General features: G+C 38.0%; 2 protein-coding genes across 2 annotated transcripts; one reads left to right on the forward strand and one right to left on the reverse strand.

The window, feature by feature from the left end:
* Positions 1-19,897, forward strand: LOC110060867 (uncharacterized). The gene is made up of 12 exons (XM_020767676.2): positions 1-165; positions 1,472-1,754; positions 2,204-2,429; positions 7,343-7,560; positions 8,827-9,051; positions 10,451-10,621; positions 12,809-13,046; positions 13,731-13,858; positions 15,330-15,447; positions 16,049-16,117; positions 17,610-17,681; positions 18,213-19,897. The coding sequence occupies exons 2-12, from the start codon at positions 1,500-1,502 to the stop codon at positions 18,569-18,571; spliced, it is 2,079 nt and encodes a 692-aa protein (XP_020623335.2). The 5' UTR covers positions 1-165; positions 1,472-1,499; the 3' UTR covers positions 18,572-19,897.
* Positions 19,898-20,404: 507 nt separating this feature from the next.
* On the reverse strand, positions 20,405-27,485 carry LOC110060830 (ATP synthase subunit O, mitochondrial-like). The gene is made up of 7 exons (XM_020767630.2): positions 27,228-27,485; positions 27,076-27,126; positions 26,047-26,230; positions 25,317-25,376; positions 24,951-25,063; positions 21,662-21,748; positions 20,405-20,687 (listed from the first exon to the last, which is right to left on the reverse strand). The coding sequence occupies exons 1-7, from the start codon at positions 27,276-27,278 to the stop codon at positions 20,574-20,576; spliced, it is 660 nt and encodes a 219-aa protein (XP_020623289.1). The 5' UTR covers positions 27,279-27,485; the 3' UTR covers positions 20,405-20,573.
* Between the last annotated feature and the right edge of the window lie 440 nt (positions 27,486-27,925).

Consider the following 27,925-nt stretch of genomic DNA (forward strand, 5'->3'; position numbering starts at 1 on the left):
TGCTTAGCATGCGTAATCGAATATGTTCCTGCTTTTCTGTGAAGTGCTATGCAGTATTAAACGTGCTCCGTAAATTTCTTTCCTTCATTTTAGTGCAGCTAGCAAAGTGCAAAGAGGAAGGTTGCTATTATTATTTTTCACAGACATCGGGCAAGATTCTTCGAGGTAAGCGTATAAAGTAACGACATGCAAAGCAGTTAATATTTCCGCCAACATATCTGCAATAGATCGAACTTTAGGTTTGTCGAATTTGTATTTCTAGTGGATTTTTACACAAAGTTAGCATGAAATCAAAGTTATAATTCGAGAAGAAGAGCATTTCTCGTAGCCTTCAAGGTGAAAAAAGGCGGACCAACTGCTTATTTCAAAGTTTCATCGAGACCATCTATAAATTAAATCCTCCTCAAAAGATAGTAAGTTCCCAACGTTCGATCTGTTAGACGTAAGTACTGTGATGTTTTCCTGTGTGATTCTATTCAATAGTATATGGCAGTCTCTTTCACTTTAAACTTGGTTTAATTCTGATCGTGGATGCAAACTTGCACAGCAAAATTACACTCATTGTTTGTCGTTTATCTCATTCAGATCATCGGTTCAGATGTTAATAATTAGGCAGTTTATTTCATGATTACCCAACCGCAAATCTAAACCGCAAGCCAGCGAGGCGTTCATACGCAGGTATTTTTCATGGCATGCAATGAAACTGAAATTGCTCCCTTTACACCAGACCTAGCCAAAGCGAAACAAGATTTAAACAGTAGAATCTCATGGTTTGCTGAACTACTTTTCTTCAAATGGATCATGCTACGCAATGAATTATAAATTTAAAACCTTGCGTGGGATATGTGAAGGAATGATTAAAATGTTGCGTTCTGCGAGTGGTCACATGTCACGCAACACTGCCGGACCACACGATCGCTCACATGGTTGTGTCTTTTCATAGTCAACTCAGAGTCCCCAATAGCGGGGCGTGATAAAAATGACCCAGATTTTTTATTTTTATATAATGCATGCTACTGTACTCTTTTAAGATTTCCAGTTTCTTTCAATTTATAGAACACATTTACTTTTGATACGTAATCATACTTTCTAGGTCAAAATACTGTACAAACTAGCTATTAACATTTTTAGACTACAGAATAAATCTGTCATTCGGTACGTCCAAGTTGGCCATTGAAACAAGACTATAACAACAACAAATTATTTTGGGCCCAAATGAAGAGTCCGCAATTTCGTAATAGCGAGAGTCTGTCATATCGGGAGTTGTTTCCATACATTTCTTTGTAGCTTCGGCGGGAGTTGTAGCTTCTGTCTGGGGTGTCCGTCATTTTATATGGGAATCCCCCGGGAGTACATCCATCCCTCTGTGGGTATAGGGCATTAAGCTTGGTTTCCACTAAAATGTTTAATTTTAGTCTGATCACAGAGTGGAAGTAACAAACTGCAAACAAGTTGTTCTTGATGTTGGTAGGTTGTGAGTTCCAGAAAGAGGCATTAAAATGGGAATTTGCTGTACTACCCCAGAATCCAGACCGCCAGACAGTCCCAGAAAGCCCTTGGTGCGCATGTGTTCATCAGGAAATCACTTCTCTAACTTTGCTGACATTGGAGATAAAGTTGTTCTGTTTGTTGATTTTGGTCAACAATTGAAACCATCGCCACGCAAGAATCAAAGAGATTCTTTGCATGGAGCCACTGCAGGACCGGTGTGGCCCGATCAACGCCAGCATGATCCTGAGAAAGAGCAGTATGAGGTTGGTGCTAAAACGAGTAATTAACATCTTATTTTCTCAAGGGGGGAGGGGTACCTTCCAAAAATCTTGGTGGAGTATGGTGCTCTACTTAAAGTCCTCGTCATCATCATCATTGTTATCATCACCATCTTATCACCGTCATATCATTATGGCTTATTTTGCCATTAAAAAAGTATTTATTAATCACAGTATATACCTAACAAACAGGCTGGGAAGACCTCCAGAAAAACAACCACCGCTCACTATTTCACACTGAAATATGCGATTTTACCTTCCCACAATTCAGTAAGTTATTTCAAGAGAAAATTTTTTTTTTGGTTATTAAGACTGCATTTGGAATAAGAGGTTTAATAATTATGAAAACATAGAGTTTCTTCTAAGAGCCATACCCAGTTCATTAGACTAATGTTATCATGATGGTTGAAATAATTCTAAAATTTTTGTTGCAGATAAAGCTGGCTGGACTCCAAGCATTCTTGAAAAAGATCAAACCAAGAGATGAAAATTGTACAAGTTTTCGAGCAGAAGCGAAACTTCTAATGACAGATGACGTGCTGGAGAACCCTGGTGGGTTGGTTAAATTTGTTGTTCCATACTGCAGCAATGAAGGTGAATACTTGGGTGTGGTTACTGAGGAGGACATTGAATATGACCCCAATTACAGAGTTTACAATCGTAAGTATTACACTGTAAATGCCACAAAATTTATGTACAGTATATAAAATAGTTAGTATTTTTTCTATGACTTCCACGATAAAGTGAGACCATAATGAACACTCCGTGGCACTTTCTGTAACTGCTCCCTGCATTCTTTCATTGACCAGAGTAGTCAACAATGCGTCTATCTTAGTGCCAACCATTTTCCTGCGGAGCGCGAAAACGGAATTCGAACTTCCAGTTTCGTTTTTCGTTTACCCACGCCATCGGAAAAGGGAATTCGAAATTCCATTTTCGTTTTCTGTTTTCCCGCTACATTGAAAATGGAATTCGAACTTCTATTTTCGTTTTTGTTTTCCCACAACTTTGGACAACAGAATTCTAATTGTCATTTTCGTTTTTCATCTTTCGTTTTCATAAGATATTGAAAAACGGAATTTGAACTTCGAATTTCCTTCTTCGTTTCTGTGTTTTTGTCACTTTCGTATTTTACCTAAACCGGCACTGTTGGTACTTCTTGTCGCTGACAATAGACCTGGAAACTAAGGATATGTTTTGGCGGGAATGAAATATCCTTGATGAAGTCTTTGTCCGCCGTTTTTTATCGAGGATAATAATAGCTGTGAAGACCTTTCTCGAGTTAATCAAGAACCGTTACCCGAATCTAAGGGAATGCACAGTTTGCTAAGTGTAAAAAGGTTTTGTAGTTATCATGGTATCAAGAAGAGAAGGTCAGTTGCGGATGGAAGTCATGGAACAGTCCTTATCCGGTCAGTGTTTGAAGACTGTGGAATGCAGACTGGAGACTGCGGATTGCAGACTGCAGACCGCACAATGGAGACTACGGACAGGGGTAAAATGCAGACCGCAGACCAGGGGTAAAATGCAGACCGCAGACCAGGGGTAAAATGCAGACCGCAGACCAGGGGTAAAATGCAGACCGCAGACCAGGGGTAAAATGCAGACCGCAGACCAGGGGTAAAATGCAGACTTTAGACTCCTTAACTGAATCGTGCTACCGTTTCCATCATCAGTTGAGAGCTAACCGTAAACAGGCTAACGAGAGCCTTATGAAATGAAATGAAATTATGCACATACTATCACAAATTAATGCGTATACTATCACAAACCACGGAATGAAATGGCTATTTAGGTCCCACCCTGGAACCCTTAGCTTATACCAGAGCTAGTTCAGCTGAATTTTGCTACCCTTTACTAGAGTAAACTCCCAAAATCCCCCCATTTATCAACACTGTTGAGGCTGATTTGCGTAAATTTAAACTTGCCGATTTTTTGAGTGGCGATTTGTGGTTTCCTTAGTCTAGATAAAATTTTCAACCAACTAATCAGTTTTGTGAAATATGATACCCTATTCTAGACCCAAACGCTCTGATTTATATACCCTATCCTAAAGTAAACTGCTTGAAAACCATACCCTTCACAGCGGCACATACCTATATAGCTCATATATGGCAGTACCCCCCCTCCGGGTCGAACCTACGATATGGCATCTTCTACTTCGGTATCGACCGGTTAGTGTAAAACGCAGACTGCGGACTAGAGACCAGGAGTAAAATGCAGACTGCAGACTGCAGACTACAGACTTTTTAAGTATATATCGACGGTGGTATTTCCATTATCGATTTCTAACCGGAAACAGGGTTATTCAGGCTAATTGTAGTGAAAGTTTCATGTTCCGGTTAGCCTAAATATCACTCAGGTTAGCCTAAATAACGCTCCGGTTTACCGTAGCTCTCAGTGATGGAAACAGTAACACGACTCAGTTAAGAAGTCTACGGTCTGTATTTTACACCTGGTCTGCAGTCTGCATTTTACCCCAGTCCGCAGTCCGCAGTCTTCATTTTACACTGACCGGATATCGACTGTTCCATCAGCAACTGTCCTTCTCTTCTTGATACCATGAAAACTGAAAAACCTTTTTCCACTTAGCAAACTACTGTACAGCCCCTTAGATTCTAGTAACGGTTCTTGATTTCCTCGAGAAGGTCTTCACAACTATTATTTTCCTCAATAAGAAAACGGCGGGCAAAGACTTCAACAAGGATATTTTATTCCGGCCAAAACACAATCCTTGGTTTCCAGGTCTGTTGTTAGCGACAGGAAGTGCCAACATTCTTCCTGTTCAGTTAAAATAGAAAGTGACAAAAACGCAGACACGAAAAACGAAAACCAAAGTTCAAATTCCGTTTTTCAATATCTTACAAAAACGAAAGACGAAAAAAGGAAATGACAATTAGGATTTTGTTGTCCAAAGTTTGGTGAAAACGAAAAACGAAAATAGAGCTTGGAATTCCATTTTCAACGTAGTAGGAAAACGGAAAACAAAAACGGAATCTCGAATTCCCTTTTTCGATGGGGTGGGTAAGCGAAAAACGAAACTGGACATTCGAATTCCGTTTTTCCACATCGTAGAAAACGGTTGGCACACGAACAACAACAAAGGTACACGCATCGTACACGCATTATGTCTTTTTTTACACTAGTAGATCATTATTGCCAAGTAATGTAGATGTGGTTAGAACCTTCCTTCAGGGTAGCTGTAAGACTGATATCCCCAGTTTTACTCAGCAAAGCTGTTTTTTGATATAAGAGTGGTGTTAATTACATGCACAATCATAGGCGTACGGGCAATCTTTTCCCAGGGGCGGAGGGGGAGGGGGGTGGGGGAGGAGGAGTGGTGAATCACTTGCCCAAAAAATTTCGCAACTTGCCCAAATTTTTACAAAATAATCGAGCACAAGTGAGGGTCATAGGATTCACTAACATAGGCCTGCATATGGAGCGAAAATTATCTTACATTTGAATCCCAGTGAGAATATTCTTGTATATGAATCTATCATAAGATCACCTTACAAGTAAAAAACAACAAAAGAAATAACTGTCCCTGCCATTGCGACGGCCGAATTTATCAATAATACGATCCATGTCATTGTTTGGTACAGAATTGGCATATTTTCTTTCAATGTTAATCAGTGCGATGTTACTGACACGCTGTTGCCCCATGTTGTTGCGGAGGTAGGTTTTCAATCTGCGCAACGCACTGAATGATCGTTCTGCAGAACACAATGTAGCAGGTATCACTAGAAGGATATGCACCACGTTGGAAAACTCTAGCAACATATCAAATAGATCGTTCTCATGCATAATCTGCAGTATTTCTGAAAAAATCAAACAGTCGCGGAGTGGAACCCGCGCTCAAGGCGAAAGTTCGCGTATTTTCTGCTCAGCTTCCAGTTTTGTAAAATTTAGCGATGCGGGGGAAGCTTTCTTGTTTAGCAGGCGTCTGCCTGTGACAGATCATGATCTCCCAAAGCACAGAGTATTTCTTGGTCATTTCTACTTAATCTGATCTCAAGCTCGGACAACAACACATAGTAAGTGTTAATGCGGTGTTGCGATTCCAGTGTCAGCTGCATTTGTCTTTGCGTGTGTTCACCCACAAGGGCTTGAATGCGGCACCATGTCCTGTGTCTGGGTGCCATGGCCTCTCGTAATTCAAACTGAGAATGGGTCAGTCACTTCTTCACTTTCAGATCCATTGCTGATACTATCTGCCATACGGCGTTGCTGAAACTTCCTTCACTCCGGCACTGGCGTAGACTCTGAATGGTCATGTTGGCGTTTCACGAATGGAGATGGAGTCGGCCGTCTTCCCCTGCTTGCAGATTTCGGCACAGACCACTAGTGTTGCTTAAGATTATTTTCAACACACACAGATAGAACTATAAAATGGCGGTAAATAAAGCTCTACTCTCAGCGTAGGTTTTTGGATCTTTGTCTGAAGACAACGTGAGCACAGCTTTTACAATGTGTTCCATTTGTCCGTGTACGGCCTTCACGGTTTAATACCCACCAGCATGGACACCTCACACCTCTTGACACTCAAAGACTTCAGCGTCAGTTTCAGACCGTCCTCGCCTTCTACGCCTGTGTCGCCAAACAGGGCGTGTCATTGAGACTCGCTACAGGGCCTGGATAGTGCCAAGAACGTTACGCAATGGTTCAATCTGTGTCATAGTATCTTGAAGGGCGAGGTTGAGCACATGTCCGTAACAGTGGATGTAGATACAGAGCGGGAGCACTTTTCCATTCTTGTTTAGAGTCCCTTGTGTATCTAGACCGTTCCTATTAGCTGCGCCATCGAATGCTTTACCAACAATTTTCTTGAGGTCCAGATTGAGGGTGCGTTCCTTTGGGGTGACCTGGATCAGGTTCAGTGATCCAAGATCACTCGGATCATGGTTTATCAAAGGAACCGATGAATCTGTGGCCTGAGTGGATTCATCGGTTCCTTTGATGCACCACGATCCGAGTGATCTTGGATCACTGATCCTGATCCAGATTAACCCAAAGGAACGCACCCTGAGTTCAGTGAAAGCAGACTTCACCAGTTTATACAGTGCCTCGCCTTCAGTTGATTTCGTGGAATAGAAACCAGTGAGCGATTTTTTTTCTTCATGCCATTCAGCCCAAAGCCAAAGGATGTGAATGAAATTTCTGCAATGCTCAAACAGTGGGCACTGAGAATGAAAAACATTCCAAATTCTTACAAAATAAAGCTTTTGACTAGGGACAATCTGAGACACGAAGAAAAAGGGGTGTTAAGAAAGTTCCAACTCGCACTACTTTTGAGTATTGAGTCGCACCTTATTGTATGTTAATTAACAATATTGTTATTCGCTGTTTTTTTAGTGGCATTGTAATTTCTCGAAACGAATGGAAATGTTTTAAAAAATTTGCCCCAATTTCTCTTGTTGCCCCCCAAAAACTGACTTGCCCTGCAACCCCCCAGCCCCCCTGGCCCGTACGCCTATGTGAAAAGTCAATATCGGCATCAGAATCAGTTTGCTGCCATATTGCCAGGCCCACCAGTCATTTTCATTCATTTCTGCAATTGATGGAATTTTTAGATCCACTGTGGGATGAATTAATAGTGCACAATGAAGGTGTAAGAAAAGAACTTAAACATCGCACTTCCTCAAGACTAGTTGAGACCACATATGGAGCTGTGGGACGACAGCGGCGTAGTCTAAAGGAATCTGGAGCTGCATCAACAGATCAAGTTGATGGAGCAAGTGCTAGTGTGGATGCTTTAAGTGCAACTGATGAACATGATCCACTGCTGGGGGTAACTGTCAGTATTAATAAAATAAATATATAATAATAATAATAATAGTAATGAATACAGTATAATAATTGTTACAATAATATAATAATTCTATTAATTCATCAATTATTTCTCAAAATGCAGGAGGCTTTGTAGCCCAGGCTAGGGTCACTCTTGGGCAAGATAATTTAATTTCAGTGCCTGGATTGGTAGTTGGGGGGAGGTGAGGTGACCTGCAATGGACTATGATGCTCCCTCATATGGGCTATATAGGTATGCACGGCCCCAAAGGGTATGGTTTTTCAGCTGTTTTGGTCGTAAATGGGGTATCGAGTTTGGCCATTATGGTCATAAATAGGGTATGGTTTTTGCACTCTCGTCTTGACATAGGTATGTTTTTAAGAAAAAGCTACTTTTTCATCACTATCGATAAGACCATCAACAAAAGCCCTCCACAAATTATGTTTATGGCAATTTACATTGGTCTGAAGTAGGGAACTAATTATAAGGCAGGTCTGAAATAGGGTATTGATTTAGGGGTCATATCATAAATAGGGTATCAAATGTTTGGTCAGGTCATAAATAGGATAGGGAAAATTGTAGATTTTGGTCATAAACATTGGGTAAGGGTTTTGGGAAGTTTGCTGTCCTCACACTGCAGTCAACTGAATTTGGGAAGTGTCTTATGCCCAAGAACACTAGGTCTGAATATCAACTGCTCAATTTGGAGTCACCATAGTAAATAAGGTCACTGCACTTCCTTTTCTGCCCTGATCCCTTGAGCATAAGAAACTTTGCCTTTTGAGACCTGAAAAGTCCTAATTGCTGTTATTGCAGTGGAGTCTCCAGTCAAATATTCTTTTTTTTTTAAAAGGCATGCAGACAAGGCGAAAGGGTCAATACAATGCAGAATCAACCCTTTTGCCTCGTTTGTGTGTCAAGCCGCTGATAACTGCAATAACAGCTATTAAGTTCCTTAACCACAATTCAGAGGATACCCAATTTTGACAACAACAATCCCTGATAGGCTGTGGAATTCTCACAGCATTATCTCATGTGATTAAGATGAACACCCTGTTGGGGTAAAATTCCAACATGCAACATGACATGGTAACCATGGAAATGATGATGAACAGCAAGGCTTGTGTTGAAATTCTGACTGTGTGAGGACTATCTGAAATTGTGACATTAAATGGCAATTAAGCCAGACTACTGGGGCTGGGATAAACAAATTGTGGTCAGTTTATTACTTTTGTCATAAACTAGTTCTTTCCTTCACTTATACAGTCACATCCCCCTAAACGTTATTGGCCCGATTCGTGGGAGATGTCCTGTTGGCAGCCCTGCTGTGATCCAATTATGCGGTCCAGAAACTGTTTTACAAGATTCTTGGCCATGTTCTTTGTAACACCACTAACAAATGTAACTGGCCTAAGTCTGTACTATCAACTGTACTTGGTAGAGATATTCCACGTCAAATTTGCGACAAAACTTGGCCACTACATCTTCATGGTATGTTTGAAATAGACCTGTTGCAGAAGGGCAATACAGTCAGCCTAAATAACACTCAGATTTACCTAAAATTACCACTGACCTGGGCTAAGTATGCAAAGCTTTGATAATGTCAGGCAACAAATGATTTGTAGACTTTGTATGGGAATTCCCATTATATTAGACCTAAATATGCTATTTTAAATAAAGCTACATAATGAAATCACTTAGTAAATGTAGGGTTGTCGTGGATTATTTTGTTCAAATTTGAGCACAAATTGTTTTCATTAAAGACAACTTTGTAGTTCAATGAATGATTCCCAAACAAATTCTGTAGTTATTGAGTAACATTGTCAAAGCTGCTATCGCTTCACCCAAGGACCTTTTTGTGTTTTTGTCTTTTTTTTAAAGTTTCAGTAGAAAAAATCAATCCTGTGAATACCTGAGTTGCCCTAGAGAAGTTTTTTCAACCAAACCAAAATATTGGCAAACTCTTTATCGAGTTACTATTTTCACAATTCCCATTCCCAAAGTCCACTGGAAGGTTTTAACTAGTAGAAATTTTATGACTCAGTACCAAATTGTGCCACTTATTGGAATGTTTTGAGATTTTCTTGCCAGGGCTTGAAAAATTCCAGCTTGCCCTTGGGACAAGTAGCTCTCAAATTTTGCTTGCCCTGGGCAAGTCTTAGTTGTAATTTTAATGCTTTAGTTGGCAGACAACTTACCTGATCCCTTGCCCATTGGCCAAGCGAGAATGAAAAGTTACTTGCCCAAAAAGAAAATCTACCTTGTATCTGTCCAGGACAATGGGACGGCACTTTTTTCGAGCCCTGCTTGTGTGGCTTTATAACGAACTTCTTTCTTTGGAAACCTAATTGTTCTTTGTTGGACCCTTTGTATGATCTTTACACACAAAAAAAATAATACAAAAATGCTATGGAAACCCTCCACAAATGAATTTCAAAATAATACCCTGAAAACCATTACTGTTAATAACTTTCACATTTCCCACAAGATTGATGGAAGAGGATTAATTAATTCCAATTTTAAAAATTAGACCATCAGTTTAAACTCTAATAATTGCCTCACATGCACAGAGGAGTACAACAGGCACTAATTAAAAACTGCAGTAATTTTTGTACATCATAATTCAAATTTAACTTAAATCAAACAAATTTTGAATAGAGGAGTCAGTTAAGGTGTCAGGTGTCAGTTTTTTAAATTGTATTATTTTTAGACACATTTTTCTTATATTTTCACTGTAATCTTAATCTTACATTGTAAAGCACTTCAGAATATTTTATAATTTTAGCACTATATATATCTATTATTATTTATTACATTATTGTTAAGAAAAGTTGCCCTCTTGCAGTTACTGGGTTTCCTTTAGTTTTTCATTGTTGGCTTTACATTTCAGCCTTTAATTGTCATGATGATGTTAACCTTCTTTGCCCAATGGAGATTTCTTGGCTGTTATACTCTCGTCAACACTGAAGTGCTTGTTTTAAATGGAACTGCTGTTGCTGCTTACATTCTATTTTTTTGGTACACATTTTGGGGACTGATCCAGAAGACACCTTGTATGGGGGTATGTATAAATAAAATCAAATCATAACTTTATTTAGAGAGTTAAATTTATTTATTAATTGGGGACACTGTAAATAGAGCATATTAAGATGAAATGCGATAGGAAATCGAGCAGTTTCAACTTTCAGTGGACAAAAACCTTGCACCGGAAAAAATTCTGAGTATGTTACAGTCCTTTTTATATTTTCTAAAAGCTAAAGATATATTTAGCTGAAATAACACCAAAAACAATTTCCCAAGGGAAGTTGAGGAAATAAATTTCAAAGTTCAGAAAAATTGTGCAAACAGAGCTAAAATTCCTCATCAGCTTCATTTCACCAGTATTTTCAGGTGTTTCATATGAACTTCAACACTTGTTTTCGACATTTGGTGTTGTTAGAAATGATTTCTTTTAAGAAGAAAGTTAAAACAGTCGCATAGAAATTTGTAATACAAGTTAAATCATGTTGGTACATAGTTGTCCACTGGTTACTCAAACTTCTGGTGGATTCCCTCTTCAAGTATTTTGAAAGAATACCAACTGGTGAGAGGCTGACCGGTTGGCTCTTTACACTACATGGTCAAGGATATGAACTTGGGACTATACTAAGAACAAATCCAGATAGCGGTAGGATGGAGGATTTCGACCAGGTTTGACCTCCAGATTTCAAACCCAGTGCCCTAAACCATTCAGCTATGTTACCTCCATGTTTGACCAATCAGGCAACATTACACCAAAATCAATAGTGTGTGTGTGTAATTTTCCCCTGCTTGGCACTGATTTATTTTACATGATTTGTTTTTACTTCTGATTGGTTCTTAAGTTGTTTTTGTTGCCACTGTGATTGATTTAGTTTTGATACTCAATTAATAACCACACTATAAACAAAATAAGTGAACATACGCATGTTGCATCACAGAGTGTTAATAATATGCGAGCCAGCAAGGCATGGAAGGCAAGTGAGCCAGGATCCCTAACCACAATAAAAAGGCTAACCACAAGCTAACTTAGGCTAACCAGAGTGCTACTTAGAGTAAACAGAATGCTAGTTAGGCTAATAGGAGTGTTATTTAACCTAACCAGCTAACCAGCAAGTGAGCCATGTGAGCCTCCAGTTGGCCGACAGATGACCAACAACATCTTTTGGGAACTGCTCCTCACTTCAACCAAGCTGAGTGTAATATAATGGAGGTGACAAAGTGATCAGTACACTATATAATTTATACTGAGGAGTCTACAAGAAAAGGATCAACTGCACATGGATATCAAATGTTTTGGGAAAAACTGATGTAAACTAGAACAAATGCAAACATGATACTAATAATGAATTTGCAGATGAAACTAAGAGGAATAGCAAATCACACAAAATTAGATACCTATATTATTATTATTTTAAGTGCCTATGAAGTAAACAATAATTGCTGCTTATTTGAAAGGCTTTTCGAAGTAAAGAGGATTGGTGTTTTCCTTTTTGGAATATCTTTTTTCATTTTAGAGATATTTACATTTTTGTTTTATGCAAATGAGGAAAGTGATGACGTCATAGGTGGTTTCACTAAAACAGTTCAACACTCAATCAAGAATATCTCTAGAAATATTAAGGCAGTGTTCTTTAAACTTGGCACCAGACATGTACATCACAAAAAAAAAAATGACACCCGTTGTGCCATTGCCATGACAGCAATTATACTGTTGGTCCTGTTTTAATTAAGACTAAAATTCCCAGATTTTATCTTAAAAAGGATCATCCACTCCCAACAATCTAATGGGGAGAGTTAAGACAATATGGGAACCATCTGTGTTCCGAGAAAGACCCTCTGTCCCACTTTAAAAGGTTGCGAATGAGGATATTTGGTTTTTCACAGAAAGGGACTGGAGCCAAGAGTGTTGCCATGGCAACAACATAGTAGGTGTCATTCTGTTTCTTCAGTGATGTACATTTCTGGTGCCAAGTTTGAAAAATACTGCTCCAATATTTCTGGAGATATTCTTGATTCAGCATTCTACTGTTTAAGTAGAACTATTTATGACGTCATCACTTTCCTCATTTGTATAATACAAAAACTTGAATATCTCTAAAACGAAAAAAGATATTCCAAAAAGGAAAATGCCATTGTTCTTTACGTTGAAAAGCCTTTCAATTAAGCAGCAATTACTTTTTACTTCATAGGGACTTTAATAATACTTAGTATTTCTGTTTTGTCCCAGCTTTTCATGATTGTACCCCTGGTTGTCATGTATATCCTTGCAAACATAACATTCCAAATGGCTGTGAAAAATTCTTCGCCGGAAAGCTTAAACTGCACTGAGTGTTGGAACCACACAAATCACTTTTCTGGTCATGTGAAGTACTTCAATGCTTTCAAGCTCATGCACTGCTACTACAATCCAGTACTATGGGTGTTTGTGTTGTGCTTTTGCCAAGCACTCAGTCACATTTTTGAGTGTAAGTGGATTAACTTTTAACCTATAAACACCTGTGAAAGATAAATGTTCAGCATGTCACAGCATGGGACAAAGAAAACATCTGATTGCCTTACAATATTCAAACTCATGACCTCCTACCTACCAAGTAGGGGCTCTTACCATTGCACTATGAATGCGCATGGTGGGCTAGCCATTTAGAAGGCTTATAATAATGCGAGTTCAAACATGTCCCAGGAAAGGCTGAATATTTTTAGTAGTGTTTTCAGTGCCTCTACTGCCCGTATCGTACAGTTCTGTGGAGCAAAATAGAGGAGCGAAGGCAATGGAGTCATGTAAATTTATAGATCTCTTAAAGAACAGATTGAAGACCACAATAAGACTCTGCTGTACGCTACCCTATTCTTCGCTACATTGCTCTAACCTACTCTATGCTACTCTACTCTACTTTACTCTTTGCTACGCTACTCTACTCGACTCCTTGCTACACTATGCTACTCCACTCTACTTCTACTCTTCGCTACCCTACTCTACTGTACTGTACTCTACGCTAGTCTACTCTATGCTATGCTGCACTACTCTACGCTACTCTATGCTACTATATCCTACTCTACTCTACTCTACTCCACTCTACATAGCAATATCTTTTTCTTCAAATAAACATGTGCAGTCCTATTGATTTTTTTTTATTTGACTGTCCTTACAGCCAAGCTTCCACCACGTGTCGATCAGACTGCACACTGGATGAGTTGTACTGACATGTTTAAAAAATTTGGATATCGCAAGTCTTTCGTGATTTTCCTTTTGCAAGCATTATTTGGAACTATTGATGAGGTAATATTTAATTATCATGTTACAAAATAAGTCACAATTACCAAAAGATTTTTTAAGAGAACCACCCCGCCAAGGACTTCCATTTACAAAAATGATGGAGGTTGGTGTACCAGTTAGGAGTTTCAATGCATGCTGTTGTTCCTCTAAGGACATTTAAATTTAAAAACAGCTACCAGCAGAAATATCCCAGTACCCTTCAGAATGTTTAACACTCCACAAAATGTTATGGCTGGAACTAGGAATATGGTATCTGAATATATAGTTTTTATCAATATTATTTGTGGTGATTGTTTTTTATTTTAGAATCATTACCTCTTCAGGTTTAAATTAATTTAGACTGCTGTTCAAAATTGCACACAAAAATTAGTTCTGGTAAATTTTACAGTGCATTTACTGAAACCTGGACCACCCAGACAAAACCAACAGATGGCAGAACTGAAACAATAGATTCCAACATTTTCAAATCTAGCGAATCAAATGTCCTATTTTCAAATACAGGCAATCAAATGTCCAGTACAAAACAATGAAGTCTTAACTTGTTCGTTGTGATGCTTACACCACTACAGTGTCACTTATCAATAAATTGTCAAACTTGAACCATTAGCACTTTTGTGTGCTTGAATTGAATTATATGCTGCGATTTCTAAGGGGTAGTTGCTTGGTTTAGAAAATACATGAAAAGAAAAGCTGGGCAAGAATGTCACTTGTAAATATATATCACCAGAGTGTGTGGTGTAGGGTTGGAATATTGTCACAGCTGTTTAAAATAAACCCTTGAAATGGTCTTTGAGTAGGGAAGGTTCCTATGGCACCATCTTTTGTTTTTGCCTCAGTGATTTTACACACTGAGGCATTGATAGTACAAAGCGGCAAAAACATTTTGATGAAGATGTTATCTCAATACACTGACAACCCAGAAAGGGAGCTCAAACTCAGAAATGTTCAGCTGCTGAGACAGTGGATGCGATAGTTTATCCAAGAACTGTGTGGTGAATTTCACGATAATGACAACAGAAAGCTGTGTAACAAGAGAAACACGCACAGACAACAGGAGCGAAATTTATTTTGTAAAAATGTGTCAAAACCTATTATTATATGATTTTAAACAAACACCATAAAGATGATTTGTTTTGGCCATACATTCACAGTGGGAAACGGTCAATGTAATGAATTTATCACAGTTGTAGATGTAAAATCTAAAGTAAAGAAACACAATATTTTCCAATGGTTTCACAATTTATTAACAGACACTGTAGTCGCAAGCATCACAACGAACAAGTTGAGATTTCATTGTTTTGTACTGGACATTTGATTGGCTGGATTTGAAAATGTTGGAATCTATTGTTTCAGTTTTGCCATCTGATTGGTATTCATTGTCTGAGTGGCCTTGGTTTCAATAAACGCACTTTAAGGGTTTCTTTGAACTTTATGCTTGGTTTTAATTTTGACATGGTCACTAATTTTCCATCAGCTTTTGGCATCACCAAGACTTCTACCCTTACTGATGTTACGAATATGTTTCAACATTGGCTACTGTCCAAAGGAATGGGAAGTACTCCAGATATTGGTCAAAAAATCATTGCAATTTGGTACGAACTTTTCACCATTCTTACTAAAAAGTGTGAAACAATAAAAAGGTAAAGGTATAAAGCCTGGATTAAAGCCTGCATCAAGCTGGCACTCAACTCCAGCTCCAGTTCCCATTGAGAGGTGACCAGGTTTATTTTTACTTGCCTCTGGATGGGATGCTAGTCCACTGCAGGGTACCACCCCCTGCCCCACACCAGCATTTCATGGGCACTCATTCATGCACCTGGGTTGAGAGAGGCACTGTCTTGCCCAAGAACACAACACAGGCAAGTCCTAGCCAGGGCTCTACCCCAGAGCATTCAACACATTGATCATACCATTAAAAGCATCATGCAACTGTGCCTCCTAGTAACCAAAACAAAGTATGTGTATATCTTGTGAATATAAGTACACAAGATCTGTTTGAACAGTTTATCATGTGCTCAGTGACAGAGCTAAATATCAAGGGAATTTTTAATGGATTATAGCCCAATGCAAGTTGCTACCCCCAGGGAAACCAATTAGAATGCTCATATTTATCAAGGATTAGTTTGCCAATATGTTACGATATTATTAGCATATCTAAAAGTAATATTGTGTTTCGGTATACTGTTTCAACAGGGGATCCAGCATTAGATTACATTGGCACAGGTGGGGCAGCATATCTACCTGAAGATTCAGTGATACCTGGTAGGTGTTAGCCATATTATATAAGGAAAATGTTCACAGTTTGAACGTATGTGTTACACGTAGGATTATTTTGTCATTTTGTCCCTTGAGAAGTGACTGCATTGTCTCCTTATGCTACAAGTAAGAGCATTTTGTCCCTTGAGAAGTGACTGCATTGTCTCCTTATGCTACAAGTAAGAGCACAGAATAGATATTATGAACGAGGACTTTGTTGGCCCAAACACTTTAATAGTGTCACAATATCATTATTTTTTAAGAGTCTATGCAGCCTAAAGGGCTTTTACAGCTCTGCTTTCTCAATAATGCATGGATGGGTTATATCCAAGCTCATTATATATGGGTTATTGACCAAGTGTGAGGTCAAGATGGCTGGATATTGGTCAAGTTCTTTTTTGTGAGTTTATGGAGTGAGACAGAGTCGAGGTCCATAACCTCGCTAAAAAAAGAACAAGGCCAATATCCAGCCATCTTCACTGAACAAGCTTGGTCAGTAAAGGATTAATTATATGGCTTTGGGAGAAATTTTTCTTGTGGGACACGCCAGGTAGTCCTGAACAGGCAAGATGCCTCCATCTTGCCTGCTCGGGTAGCCAATCACAGCCCAGGCTTTGATTCATCTCGCCCACCCATGGAGCTAGCCATATAATTAACTGGAGTAATATGCCATGATACAAATTGTAATGGTTTCGTAAGCCAGAATTGAAATCTAGTTCTCCCGGGTTGTTTGCATGCACAGTCGAAACTCCTTAAAACACCAAGCCAGCATATATAGGAGAACAATCTTCATTTTAATGTCTTTAATCCTAGTCTTGTGGCCTCAGGGTGTTTTCATACGAATCAAAGCAAAGTGGTCAACTGAAATTATTTTGTCAAGAAATCACTAAATATCTTTGCGTTTCTAACTTAGAAAGTAATCACAATGATTATGCCACATGCTCGTGCTAATAGAGAGCTTTGAGAGCGGTCAAAATCTAATTATAGCTCTCACTAGAATCAAAAATTTACGTAACAATGTAAATATCAACATCAGTAGATTGTAGCTTACCAACATTTGCGGGTCTTGATTTTCCCACGACAATTTTGCTCTAACTTGCCTTACGATCTTGAACAGAAGGGGTCTTAGCTTGAACTGAACGTGAACTATGTTTGTCAAACATTTAATGCATGAATCACAGTAACGTCAATCAAATGGGAAAATATTTCTCAACTTTACCGGAAGCGGTTACACAAATCTCCAAGTAATTTTTGCAAATGTTATCAAAATACCCTTTGGGTTATCTCATGACAGATCTTTTCCCATCATGCAGTGGCTGTACACTCCCTGTCTTAAACGGCAAAAAAAGAAATTCCTGACCGGGGTGGAGAGAGGCACTATGAAAGTAAAAAGGTTAGGGACAGCTCCAACTGGAGTCTATCAAACTAACAAATATTTGATAAACACAAGCACTAAGCTTCTTAATTATCACATCATCTGTTTTTAAACTTGTTGCAGAAGTTTCAATAACTGATAGTGATCCCACTGGAGAAACACTGGACACTAGTGCTAATGTTGGCTACAACATCGGTAAGACAGTGCTTTCTGAAAACAGAATAATATCAATGACACAAAACTAGCATGGCCAAACTGCAGCCCTAAAATCTGAGCCTTTTCACCTTCTAGCTCAAAAAAAGACAAAATAATTTGCTTCCTAAGCATATCTCTAAAATCACAAATTCAATGGCCAATCCCCTCTATGACACGTGCCTGCAGGGAATCATGGTAAATGTTTTCATCATCTTGGACTAGATATTTATTTTGATGAATACAACTACCATGGTTCCCTACAGGTGTGCCTCATAGAGCAAATTGACCATTAAATTCCCAAAAATCGTAACCTTACATTTAAGTTACTTAGTACAACACCTAAGCTAGTATATATCCAAACAGAACGACTTAAATCTACATTTGATAATGGTGACAAGATGATGCTGAAACATCTTGTTATAGCATTTATTTTTCCTTTAAAACATTTTTCTGTATCTTCTCTAATCAAAATAGATATACTACCCGCAAAGTAAAAATGCTCATTAACTGTGAGTTTACTTTTTATTACAGGGGTGTTGAAAAAACACTTAAAAGAGATGGAATCTGTCCTTACTGATGAGCAGCGAAAAATACTAAATGACCCCCATGCACTCCAACATGGTGTTGATGACTGGCTTGAACACTACATTGTGGTACGACATTATGTTGCAAAATATGAGCTACAAGTACATGCATATGGCCCATTCCGAACAAACGCACAAAATGCACATGTTGAAAATGATGATAAACGTATGGACAGAGATTTTCCGGTCAAACAACACAGAAGCTTTCGTAACTTCTTGAACCAGGTCCGTTTTCATTTGTGGATGATGGAGGATCAACTGATCACAAAAAGAGCAGCCTCTGCTTGTTGTGCAAGTGAGCTTTAGAAATCAAAGAATTTAGGTAAAAGCGTAAATGAAGCACAAATGTCAAGAACATATACATGGTCATTCCCTGTGTTCTGGTCTCTTTGGGAATACCATGCTTCCAGAAAAAGTCTTTTGTGGTAATTGTTAGCTCTGCTGATCATTTCAACGTTATCAAAATCCATGTCATGATTATATTGATAAACATGTTGGGCAATCTTTGAATTGGTGTCAAAAATATGGACTGCTTTTTTGTGTTCCAAAATTCTAGTTTTAACTGCTCTCCCACTTTGGAATCTGCCCATGATCATACACCTATCATATTTGCATATAAATTTTGGAACTTTTTTAATATAATCCATTGTTACACTCTTTCCATTCACAACCGATGAAGACTAAAGTTTTTTGGTTGCACCATTTTTTTAGTGTTTTTTAACAAAATGTTTCTTTCAACGTTTTTTAAGCCAGTGTCAAACCCATGGTTATATTATTATCTTGAATCCTGGCTGCAACTTTAGAAGGTTTCTTCTGTATTAAAAAAGTAGAGTTATCATTTATACAAAGCCATTACTTTTCTAGCCATTTTAAAATAGTGTAGATTGGTACTATATCAATATAATGTACTATACATTATAGAATCAGACTGGGTATGCTTATTTTATAACAATATATAGAATTAATTTTTTTAATAATTCTTTTGAGAAGTTTCATTTTGAGTATTTTCAAAACAACAATAATAAACAAAACATTTTGAGCTTGAGATTTTTGTGAGGTAATATGCTGATAAGGCTGAAGGTTGAATAAACTGTTACCTCATAGAAATCAAGACCAAATAATCTTATTGTTTTATTTGAATTTTATCTGAAATTTCTTCAAATGATGACTTTTATCATGGCTGAACAGGTCTGTGATGAAAAGGAGAATTACAAATTTTCCAATATGGACTGCTCACAAAGTAATTAAAAAGATCCATTACATCCACTTTGGCAAAATTGTGTGTGGACTGAGTTGTCATTTAATGAATGAGAAAACATCGCTATTTTGTAAACAGCTACTAACCACTGCATACCAATGGTTCTTAGCGTATGATGGCTCAGCCAATCAGATTGCAGCATTTGCATCAATATATCAGCAAAATTCTACTACTTTTAGACTTCATAAAAAAAAAAATTGTGTAAACCAAAAATAGGTTGTCTTTATAAGACAAGAGTGAGTAACAAGGGTGCATAACTGGGAGAGAGTCACAGAGGTGAAGCTGTGACCAAACTTCAATTATAAACTTTCTATGTATTTCATCTAAATTGCATTAAAAGAGTGACAAATAAAATTTATTTTCTTAAAAAGTAATGGTTGCATATTATTTTTTGTGCTCTAGAGTTGGTCAGCTGAGTGTGTTTTCCCTGAAAAAAATAAAATTTGGACCCTGACCAAATAAATACAAAATGTGAGCTATAGTAGCAGCCTTCAGTAAACCCCCCCCCCCCCCCCCAACCCAAACCCCTTCTCTGCAAATATTGGATTTTGGTTCCAGTGAAACTCTTGAAAAGGTACCCCAAACATTAAGTCTACCACAGATAACAGCCAAGTCTCTTCATCAACTACACATTTCACTGGCTGTGTTTGAATTAAGGGTTAATTAAACAAAGTTCAGTGATTAAAATTCTCTGTCTTTGAACTCCCAAGCAGCCTAACACTGAACTCTTAAAGTTAAAGTGGACATTTGTTTAAATGGATATTCAGTTTATTCAGTAGGGATGCACAATGCAATACTGAGGAATCACCTTAATAATTACCCCCCCCCCCCCCCCCACAATACGCCTGCAGCAGTAACTTCACAGCAAAAGTTCAGTCAAATTCTTACGATTATTAAATGTTTTACTTTGCCAACAAAATGGAGAGCTCTACAATCAAGTAATTACACTCAAGTCAATACATCACCAGAACTCTACTGCTGATTGTTAATCAAACAAGTGGGACCGTTATTGTACAAGTTACAAAATCTTGCCACTCTAGTCCAAGGATGTTACACACTTTCATGTAGAGCATTTGTTATATTTTTTATCTTTGTGGCCATAGACATGTCAATGCGTTTGTCCCCAATTTCAATAACCATACCTCCAATCACGGCAGGGTCAACCTAAAGAATTGTTGGCATGAAAAAATTTCAATTAGTACCTGGAATAGCAAAAGTGACTAAATTTATTTTCCAAGTGCACTAAGTAAGCTACAAATATCATATGACAGGAGTGCGAATATCCCACAGTATTTGTCAGGATGTCATCATCGGCTCTAACCTGTAATACCTGTCGTACCTTTGTATGATTGGTGGGCTCATGATGATATGAGATGAATTTGCTTGTTTTGTTATGTTGTTATGTTGTGAAACCACAAAGCAACAGGTTTGTTTGGGCATAAAGATCAGGGAGGGTATCAGGTGACTCAGGACTAACAGTGCAACAGCTACATTGTTTGCTGTTTTAATTCCAAGAGACTGGTTTAATATTGTCATGATCTGATTTTGTGCTCAGGGTGCTTAATTTATTGGGAGAGCTGAGGGAAGGACATTCGTAAGAGACAGGGACGGGTACGACCCAAGTATGTAAAACAAAAGATGCTGTTTCATTTAAAGGAAAAATATCGTTATTGTGTTCTCACATAGAGATAACAGTCCAGACAATACTAGGAGGAGACCAGTTGTTTTGTAATGCAAGGATGATGTGAACTGTTCAAAGGGAAAATGAACTACTGTATGTACAGATCATCTCAATGTACTCTGAAAATGCAGTAATTGAAAAGGCTTAATATGTAGTAAGGAGGGCTTATTGGTATAGAAGGTGTTAACTGGAACACAAACTCCAAAACCATGTTTAAGGGGGCTGCTTAATAGAAAGGGGGCCCTTATTGGAAGGAAGATGCTAAATCAAATCACTTGGGGAATAAATAAGATCCTATTCATTCTGAACAAGTGAAAGTGAGAAACGGGGAATAAAATCAAATTAAAGTGAGGTACATTTTAGGCAAAGAACAGTAGGTGGAGACCCTTTCTTCTTGCAATCTTGTCCTGTGCAGAAGTGTAAAAGTAACTCCAAAAACGATTTACAGGTTACTAACCTTGGTTTCAATCTTAAGTGTTTCATTCTGTTTGACAAAGCCTTTCAAAGCTGTCTGCAACTCTTTCATTTGAGAGCTATCCAGTTCCTAACACAAGTAAAGGTAACCTATTAGGACGATCTACTGTTATCGATCTCAACTAAGTGTGAACATGTCACAAAAAAGCAGGATTAAATGGGTATCAAATGTTGCATGATTTGTCATTAACCATTTGAGGCCAGGCAGACCTTCACACAAATTTTCAAACCCAAACTGGATTGCACTTCGTACCAGTTTATTGAGTTGTCCAAGTCTTTTCAATAGTAAGTACAGTGGAACCTGGTTAACACAGGCAGCCAAGGGACATGCCAGAGTGTCTGTGTCACCCTGGTGTCTGCATTAAGCAGACTGTCAGAATGATTACTCTCGTTTTGTCAGCAAAAAGACTAAGGCATGCAATTTAAAAGACATAGTTAAAGTGGGTTGTACACTTGTTTGGTAATTCTCCTAACCAGTGTGCACGTCTTGTGGGTATATTAGCTGAACTTAGGGAGCAATAGCAAGGCTGTCCTCTGTCTGGCAAACAAGCATGGCTTTTCTTAACCTAAGATGCTGCATCTATTATGCACAAATTTCTCTGTCTCACTGAGATGCTTTTCTAAACCATCCAGCCTTTCCATGGATTGAAAACTTTTCTCCTGCCAATTGCTTTGTTTATAAGCATCCATTTTGATTAAATGGCACGACCAATGACTTGGTCATTTTATTCAGACCTGGTTCTTACTCGGACACAGCTGCGACTTTTGACTGACTATGGAATTACTCAGTGTCAAGGGCAGAACTTAGAGCAGTTTTCAATTGAGTGTCGTAAAACCAAAACCAAACCAATTACTTACAAGTTGGACTACTCAGCCAATCTCAAACCGTAGTAAAACCAAAACCAAAACCAAAGTAATTGTCTAATTACTTTCGACACTCAAATGAAAACCGCTCTAAAATCAAGTTATTACTTTACTTCAGTTAAAAGTCGGAGGCCATCAAACATAAACCCATGAAGCCAAATAATCTATAATGTTACTGAAGAGACCACAGAAGAAAGTGTTCATACTAGTGGGCTAGTTTGAAATATAAGTGTGAACTGGGGTGGTGTCTACATGTGTCTGTGTGTAAAGAGTGACATTTGGCAGATTACGTTGTTGTGATGTTGGAACAGGAGTAACTGACTCATAACAGTCACTTCTTTGGTATATTATCACATTTATCTTCCTCCAACCCTGCACACAAAGTCAATCATAGCAAGACAGCATGTAATAGTTGAAGGTTCAACAAGGCACTACCTTGAATTAGCAGTGATTAACCTAAATTAGACAGGAAACAAGGTACTTTTAAATGAAAGTATGAGCACAGTTGGACCCTGCCAATTCGATTTCGGTTATTTCAAATTTCCTGTTATTCGAACTCAAAACCATTTCCCTTGGATTTGCCCTTCAGTCATTTACTCTCGGTTCTAACTACCACTATTTTGAACTATTTTTCTTTTAACCTGAGGGTTCAAAATGGCGGGTTCAACTGTATAACTTCAACATTACTTTCAAGCTGATCTCATTCCATTCTGGGTGTCTGGAAAACCCGAATAGCGAATAGTTGCGAATAGCGAACAGCAAATAGTCCCAAATAGCGAATAGCGAATAGTACGAATAGTGCGAATAGTGGTGAACAGTCTCAAATAGTGGCGAATAGTGGCAAATAGAAGCAAATAGTGGCAAATAGTGGAAAATAGTAATAAATAGGGTACCCAGTATCTCGCAGTCAACCTCGTAGCAACTTAGGATGGGATTTTTCCGCTAAAAAGCACAGACGCTTATCAGGACAAAAGGTGTTTCTAAACGTAATTTCTTCTGTTTTAACCGCTGCAAAAGTGTAAATACGTTGTTATTAGGTTATCCTTGTGTTTTCTGTTTTCTTAATGTTGGCGATGGACAGCCTACTAGTCCGAGTCCGGAGAAGAAAAGGTAATAAATTCACTGAAATTCTGTTGCTTATTTGGATAATTAATTAACGCTTTATATTAGATCTAAGGCGATGACTATTGACGACTATTCATCACTATTGGTCACTATTGGTCACTTTTCGTGACTGTTCGCCACTATTCTCACTATTCGAGACTATTCACACTATTTGGGATTATTCACTATTCGCTATTCGCGACTATTCGCTATTCGCTATTCGGGTTTTCCAGACACCCTTCCATTCCAGGGGGCCCATTTCTCCAAGGTCCTGAAAAGTTTTCACACTCGGAAAGCTGTAGGAAAATCTCAAACCTTATGATTACAGAGTTGCTTTATATACATATTCTTAATATGACCAGAAGTTCCCTTCATACAAGAGGTTTCGGGCATATAAACCTTTCTGTTTTTAGATACAGATTAATTTAACTAAAAATGGCTTTGCAGACCCAAAATGTTTCTGGGGTTTTTGAGAAACAGGCCCCAGGACCCTTCACTTCTCTGACTACATGTACATTTTGTAAGAATAGTGCTGTTTCTTGAAACAAGATTGATATAAAAAGTGATGACCAGTATGTGCCCTTTGGCTGCATTTGATTGACTTTATTTTGGAATAACACATTCCAGAACAATTTTAAGAATAGTTATTCTGTCCGTGCATCAATTAATCATTCTTCTTGTGGAATGATCTAAGCCATGGATCCTTGTGCAGTTTTTGTTACATTTTGGAAGCAACTCTTTCATTGGCTCATAAAGGAACAATCAATCAATCCATCAATAAACTTTATTTAAGTGTCTAAAACTTCTAGTCCTCCCAGAGGCCGACTAATCGGGGACACTCCTAATAAAATTACTAATAAATTAAGTTAAGTTAAGTTAAGTTAAAATTATCTATCACTTGTTACAGTATATATACAAATCTAGAATTCCATTTATATTTTACACCCCTCTAACTTGCACTTGAACCTTTGATCTGTATGTGTACCACCACGATGGCAATACCCAAAAGGCAGACTGTGTATTTACTACAAACCAAAGTTAACACCTTCTTTGATGGTTTAACATATATAGTATAACATGCATGGGTATTTTGCAAGTTCCATAGTATTAAAAAAATACGAGCAATGAGCAAAATGTTTGTGTATATGTTAAACAATCAAATAAGGAATTTATTATACTATCATATCATTTTGTAGTATTTTGGCTTCTAATTTTTGAAATACATGCTATTTTGCATGCTCTGTTGACCTGATATGGTAAAATGGTGTAAAAGTGGAATAATAATAGTAATGATTCTCACAAACCTTGGCAGTTGTTATTGAACACAACACTTCACCTCTGGCTGCACTCATAAGTTTACCAAATGCAACCACTACATTGTGAACAAGACGGAGACGATTATTCTCAGCCAATGTCCCTGAAAAAAAAAGATTAGTTTTAAAAACTAAAACTCCAGATGTTGTTATTATAGCATTATTAATTTCAGGCTCACAGATAGTTTGTAATGTAAGCCGAAAAAATTTTACAAGCCTAAAACTGATTTGTATCTCCTCTTCCCTCCACCTTAACACAATGTTAAAGGTTTTGCTTATCATATGATTTGTGCAATGAGCCACCTTGGCTAGTTAGATTGCAATGTCCACCCTGATACATGTTTCAAGTTCACTCACCAAACAAATTGACTGTAAGATCAGAGTATTTCTGTGATTTCAAGACATCAGTGAGGAGTGCTAATAAAGAAAAGCAACAAGACCAAAATGAGTACAGACTTAAAAATAAACTAAAATAAAAAAACAAGCAGAATACACACCATCACAAGAAAGTAATACTTGATAACATCCTGGACTTGTTTCCACACAAGGTAAGGTAATATAATTATTAGAAAAAAATTAAAAGTGTAATCAAGCAGCCAATCACTCCATACTCCTTATCCTTACATTAAGGTTTATCTTAAGCTTATCCTAATATCCAGAACTAGGACCAGTTGTTCAAAGGCTGGCTAACATTATCCACTGGATAAATCACTATCCAGTGGACAGTGGACAGTGTTTTGTTGCCATTTATCCACTTGACAGTGATTTATCTGGCCCATGTTGTGTGAAAAGTGGATAACGCTATCCACTGAATAAATCACTATCCAGTGGATAGCCCGGTTTGTTTTGTTTGTTTTGTTATCCACTGGATAGCGATTTATGCGGTGGATAGTGTTATCCAGCCTTCAAACAACTGGGGCCAGGTTGATAACGTTATCCACCCTTTCAACAATGAACCTGGGTGGAGAAGGACAAATTGTACCCAGGAACACAACACAATCACACCATCTAGGGTTTAAACCTGGACTGCTTGATCTGGAGTTTAGCTTGGCCATTGTGCCTTCCATTTTACTTGTATTAAACTCACATTGTTTCTTGTATTTGTCCAGAGTAGGATTTGCCAGATACTCAGATAGTTTGTCATTTGTTCTTATAAGCTCATCAACTTTGCTTAATTCACTCTCAACTTGCTCCAAATTTTTTTGTTTGGCTGCTGCAGAATACATTGCATGAGCATAACGACCTTCGATGCCAAACACTTGAATAGGTGGCTGCAAAAGAACCAGTTGCATTTTAGCCTAACTAAGCCTGCCTCACACTTGTGAGATAAGCACAACAGTAATGAAATAAGTATACGTGCAAGCACAAAAAAAAAAGGAACATGTTTCTTTTGCGCTTATGCTTGTGCTAATAAGTGTTAAGCTTATCTCACAAGTGGGAACCCGCTTATTTCACTAGTGCTATGCTTATCCCATGAGCGTGAACCAGGCATAAGTTTTCTTAGTTTAGAAATTGCAAAACTTTAGACTGCAAGAGTTGAGAGGCTTCACTAGGCTTGATTACCAGCCACAGTTCTGAGAGAGGAACAAAGTCCAGTCTTAGGAGAGAGGTGGAAATCACTTTTTAGGACCTCAAAATGATCTTGACAGGTTTAAGATTTATAACAAAAATACGAAATCACCATAAGTAAGTAAGTAAGTAAGTAAGTACGTAAGTACTTTATTTAAGTGTCAATGTATTTAGCTCATGTGGGCTAATCGGGGACACTGTATTAACTCTACCTAAAAATTTTCAATTACAGTATTATAAGATTCTCTTAACCAATGACAAAGAGTTTCATAGAATTTTATCAAAGAAACATTGAGCATTACTAGACACATTAAACTTGAGAGTAAGCTCCAGCATTTCTTACATGGATTTACTTGTAATTAACGTGCATTGTGAGTACAATATAACTTCACTGGGTATTCGAGACTGTTGCTACAATGCAGCTCAAAAAACATATAGCTTCTTTCGAGTACTCCGCAGTAAAGACGTCAATTTATCTAGTACATCAGAATCATCTGTAAAAAACAGCGCCATAAAACAGGATCAAAATACCGGTACATGTACCTACCTTAGCGGCGAGCTCAGCATACCGAGCCGACGAAACACTCAGATTCCGAGCCTGTTAGTAACAAAACAAATTGAATTAGGTGGAAAAGAACACACCAACTCATATTCTAAGTATGAATTTACTCGGACTGTGTCAATTTAAAATGAACTCACCAAAAATGGCACTCTTTCTAGCACTCGACATCCCTTCACTATAGCCGCCATCTTGGTTGGTGTAAGTAAGACTCCCGGATGTGATATTTGTCCAGTCGTGCCCAGGTTGTCTCAGCTCTGAGTATGAAGTGAACACGGGGAAAACTGATGCGAAAACTAAGGCCCCGAAAGATCAGTTTGGATGGAAGAATGCCATACGATAATTTATCATAAATTATCTGATTTTGACTGTTGGCCATCCAAACTCAGTGAATGAAGGGTTAAGCACTTGACCTTAAATAATTTTAAAAGTAGGATTGATTGTACAGACAATAGCTATCATTTATTGTGATGTACAGAAATACATGTTTTGAAAAGTTTCATTATTAGTGTATTGTAATTTTATCAACCCTTTTTTGTCACATTCCAAGTGGTTACAGTGTCCCCCTAATGATGGTTAAAACAGAGCTGAGAGACCCAGAAAAATGTTCCTGTCTCCTGAATAGAGGTGTTCCTTCAACAGGGGTTAGTGATATAAAAATGATATGAACATTTGTTTCAGGACCAAAAGTTGTGTCCCCTGAATTGAGGTGTCATCCCCAGACAATACCAGGACACTTGCCTCCCCGGGTGTAATACCCCAATTATGTAGCTATAAATGCAGTTGGATGATACATGACTCCCTATAAGGTAACTTGCTTTACAGCTTACTTCTGATT

Source organism: Orbicella faveolata, unplaced genomic scaffold, assembly GCF_042242905.1.
Source record: "Orbicella faveolata isolate gen_17 unplaced genomic scaffold, um_ofav_v1 contig_12, whole genome shotgun sequence".
NCBI classification, from domain to species: Eukaryota; Metazoa; Cnidaria; class Anthozoa; order Scleractinia; family Merulinidae; genus Orbicella; species Orbicella faveolata.

Excerpts from the sequence above, each read along its gene's own strand:
- LOC110060830 (XM_020767630.2), bottom strand. The coding sequence starts at position 27,278 with ATGGCGGCTATAGTGAAGGGATGTCGAGTGCTAGAAAGAGTGCCATTT. Across the intron at positions 26,231-27,075 it reads ATGCTGAGCTCGCCGCTAAG|CCACCTATTCAAGTGTTTGG; the intron begins GTAGGTACATGT and ends GTTCTTTTGCAG. Across the intron at positions 20,688-21,661 it reads CACTTAAGATTGAAACCAAG|GTTGACCCTGCCGTGATTGG; the intron begins GTTAGTAACCTG and ends ACAATTCTTTAG.
- LOC110060867 (XM_020767676.2), top strand. The coding sequence starts at position 1,500 with ATGGGAATTTGCTGTACTACCCCAGAATCCAGACCGCCAGACAGTCCC. Across the intron at positions 2,430-7,342 it reads CAATTACAGAGTTTACAATC|ATCCACTGTGGGATGAATTA; the intron begins GTAAGTATTACA and ends TGGAATTTTTAG. Across the intron at positions 7,561-8,826 it reads AACATGATCCACTGCTGGGG|TCACATCCCCCTAAACGTTA; the intron begins GTAACTGTCAGT and ends TCACTTATACAG.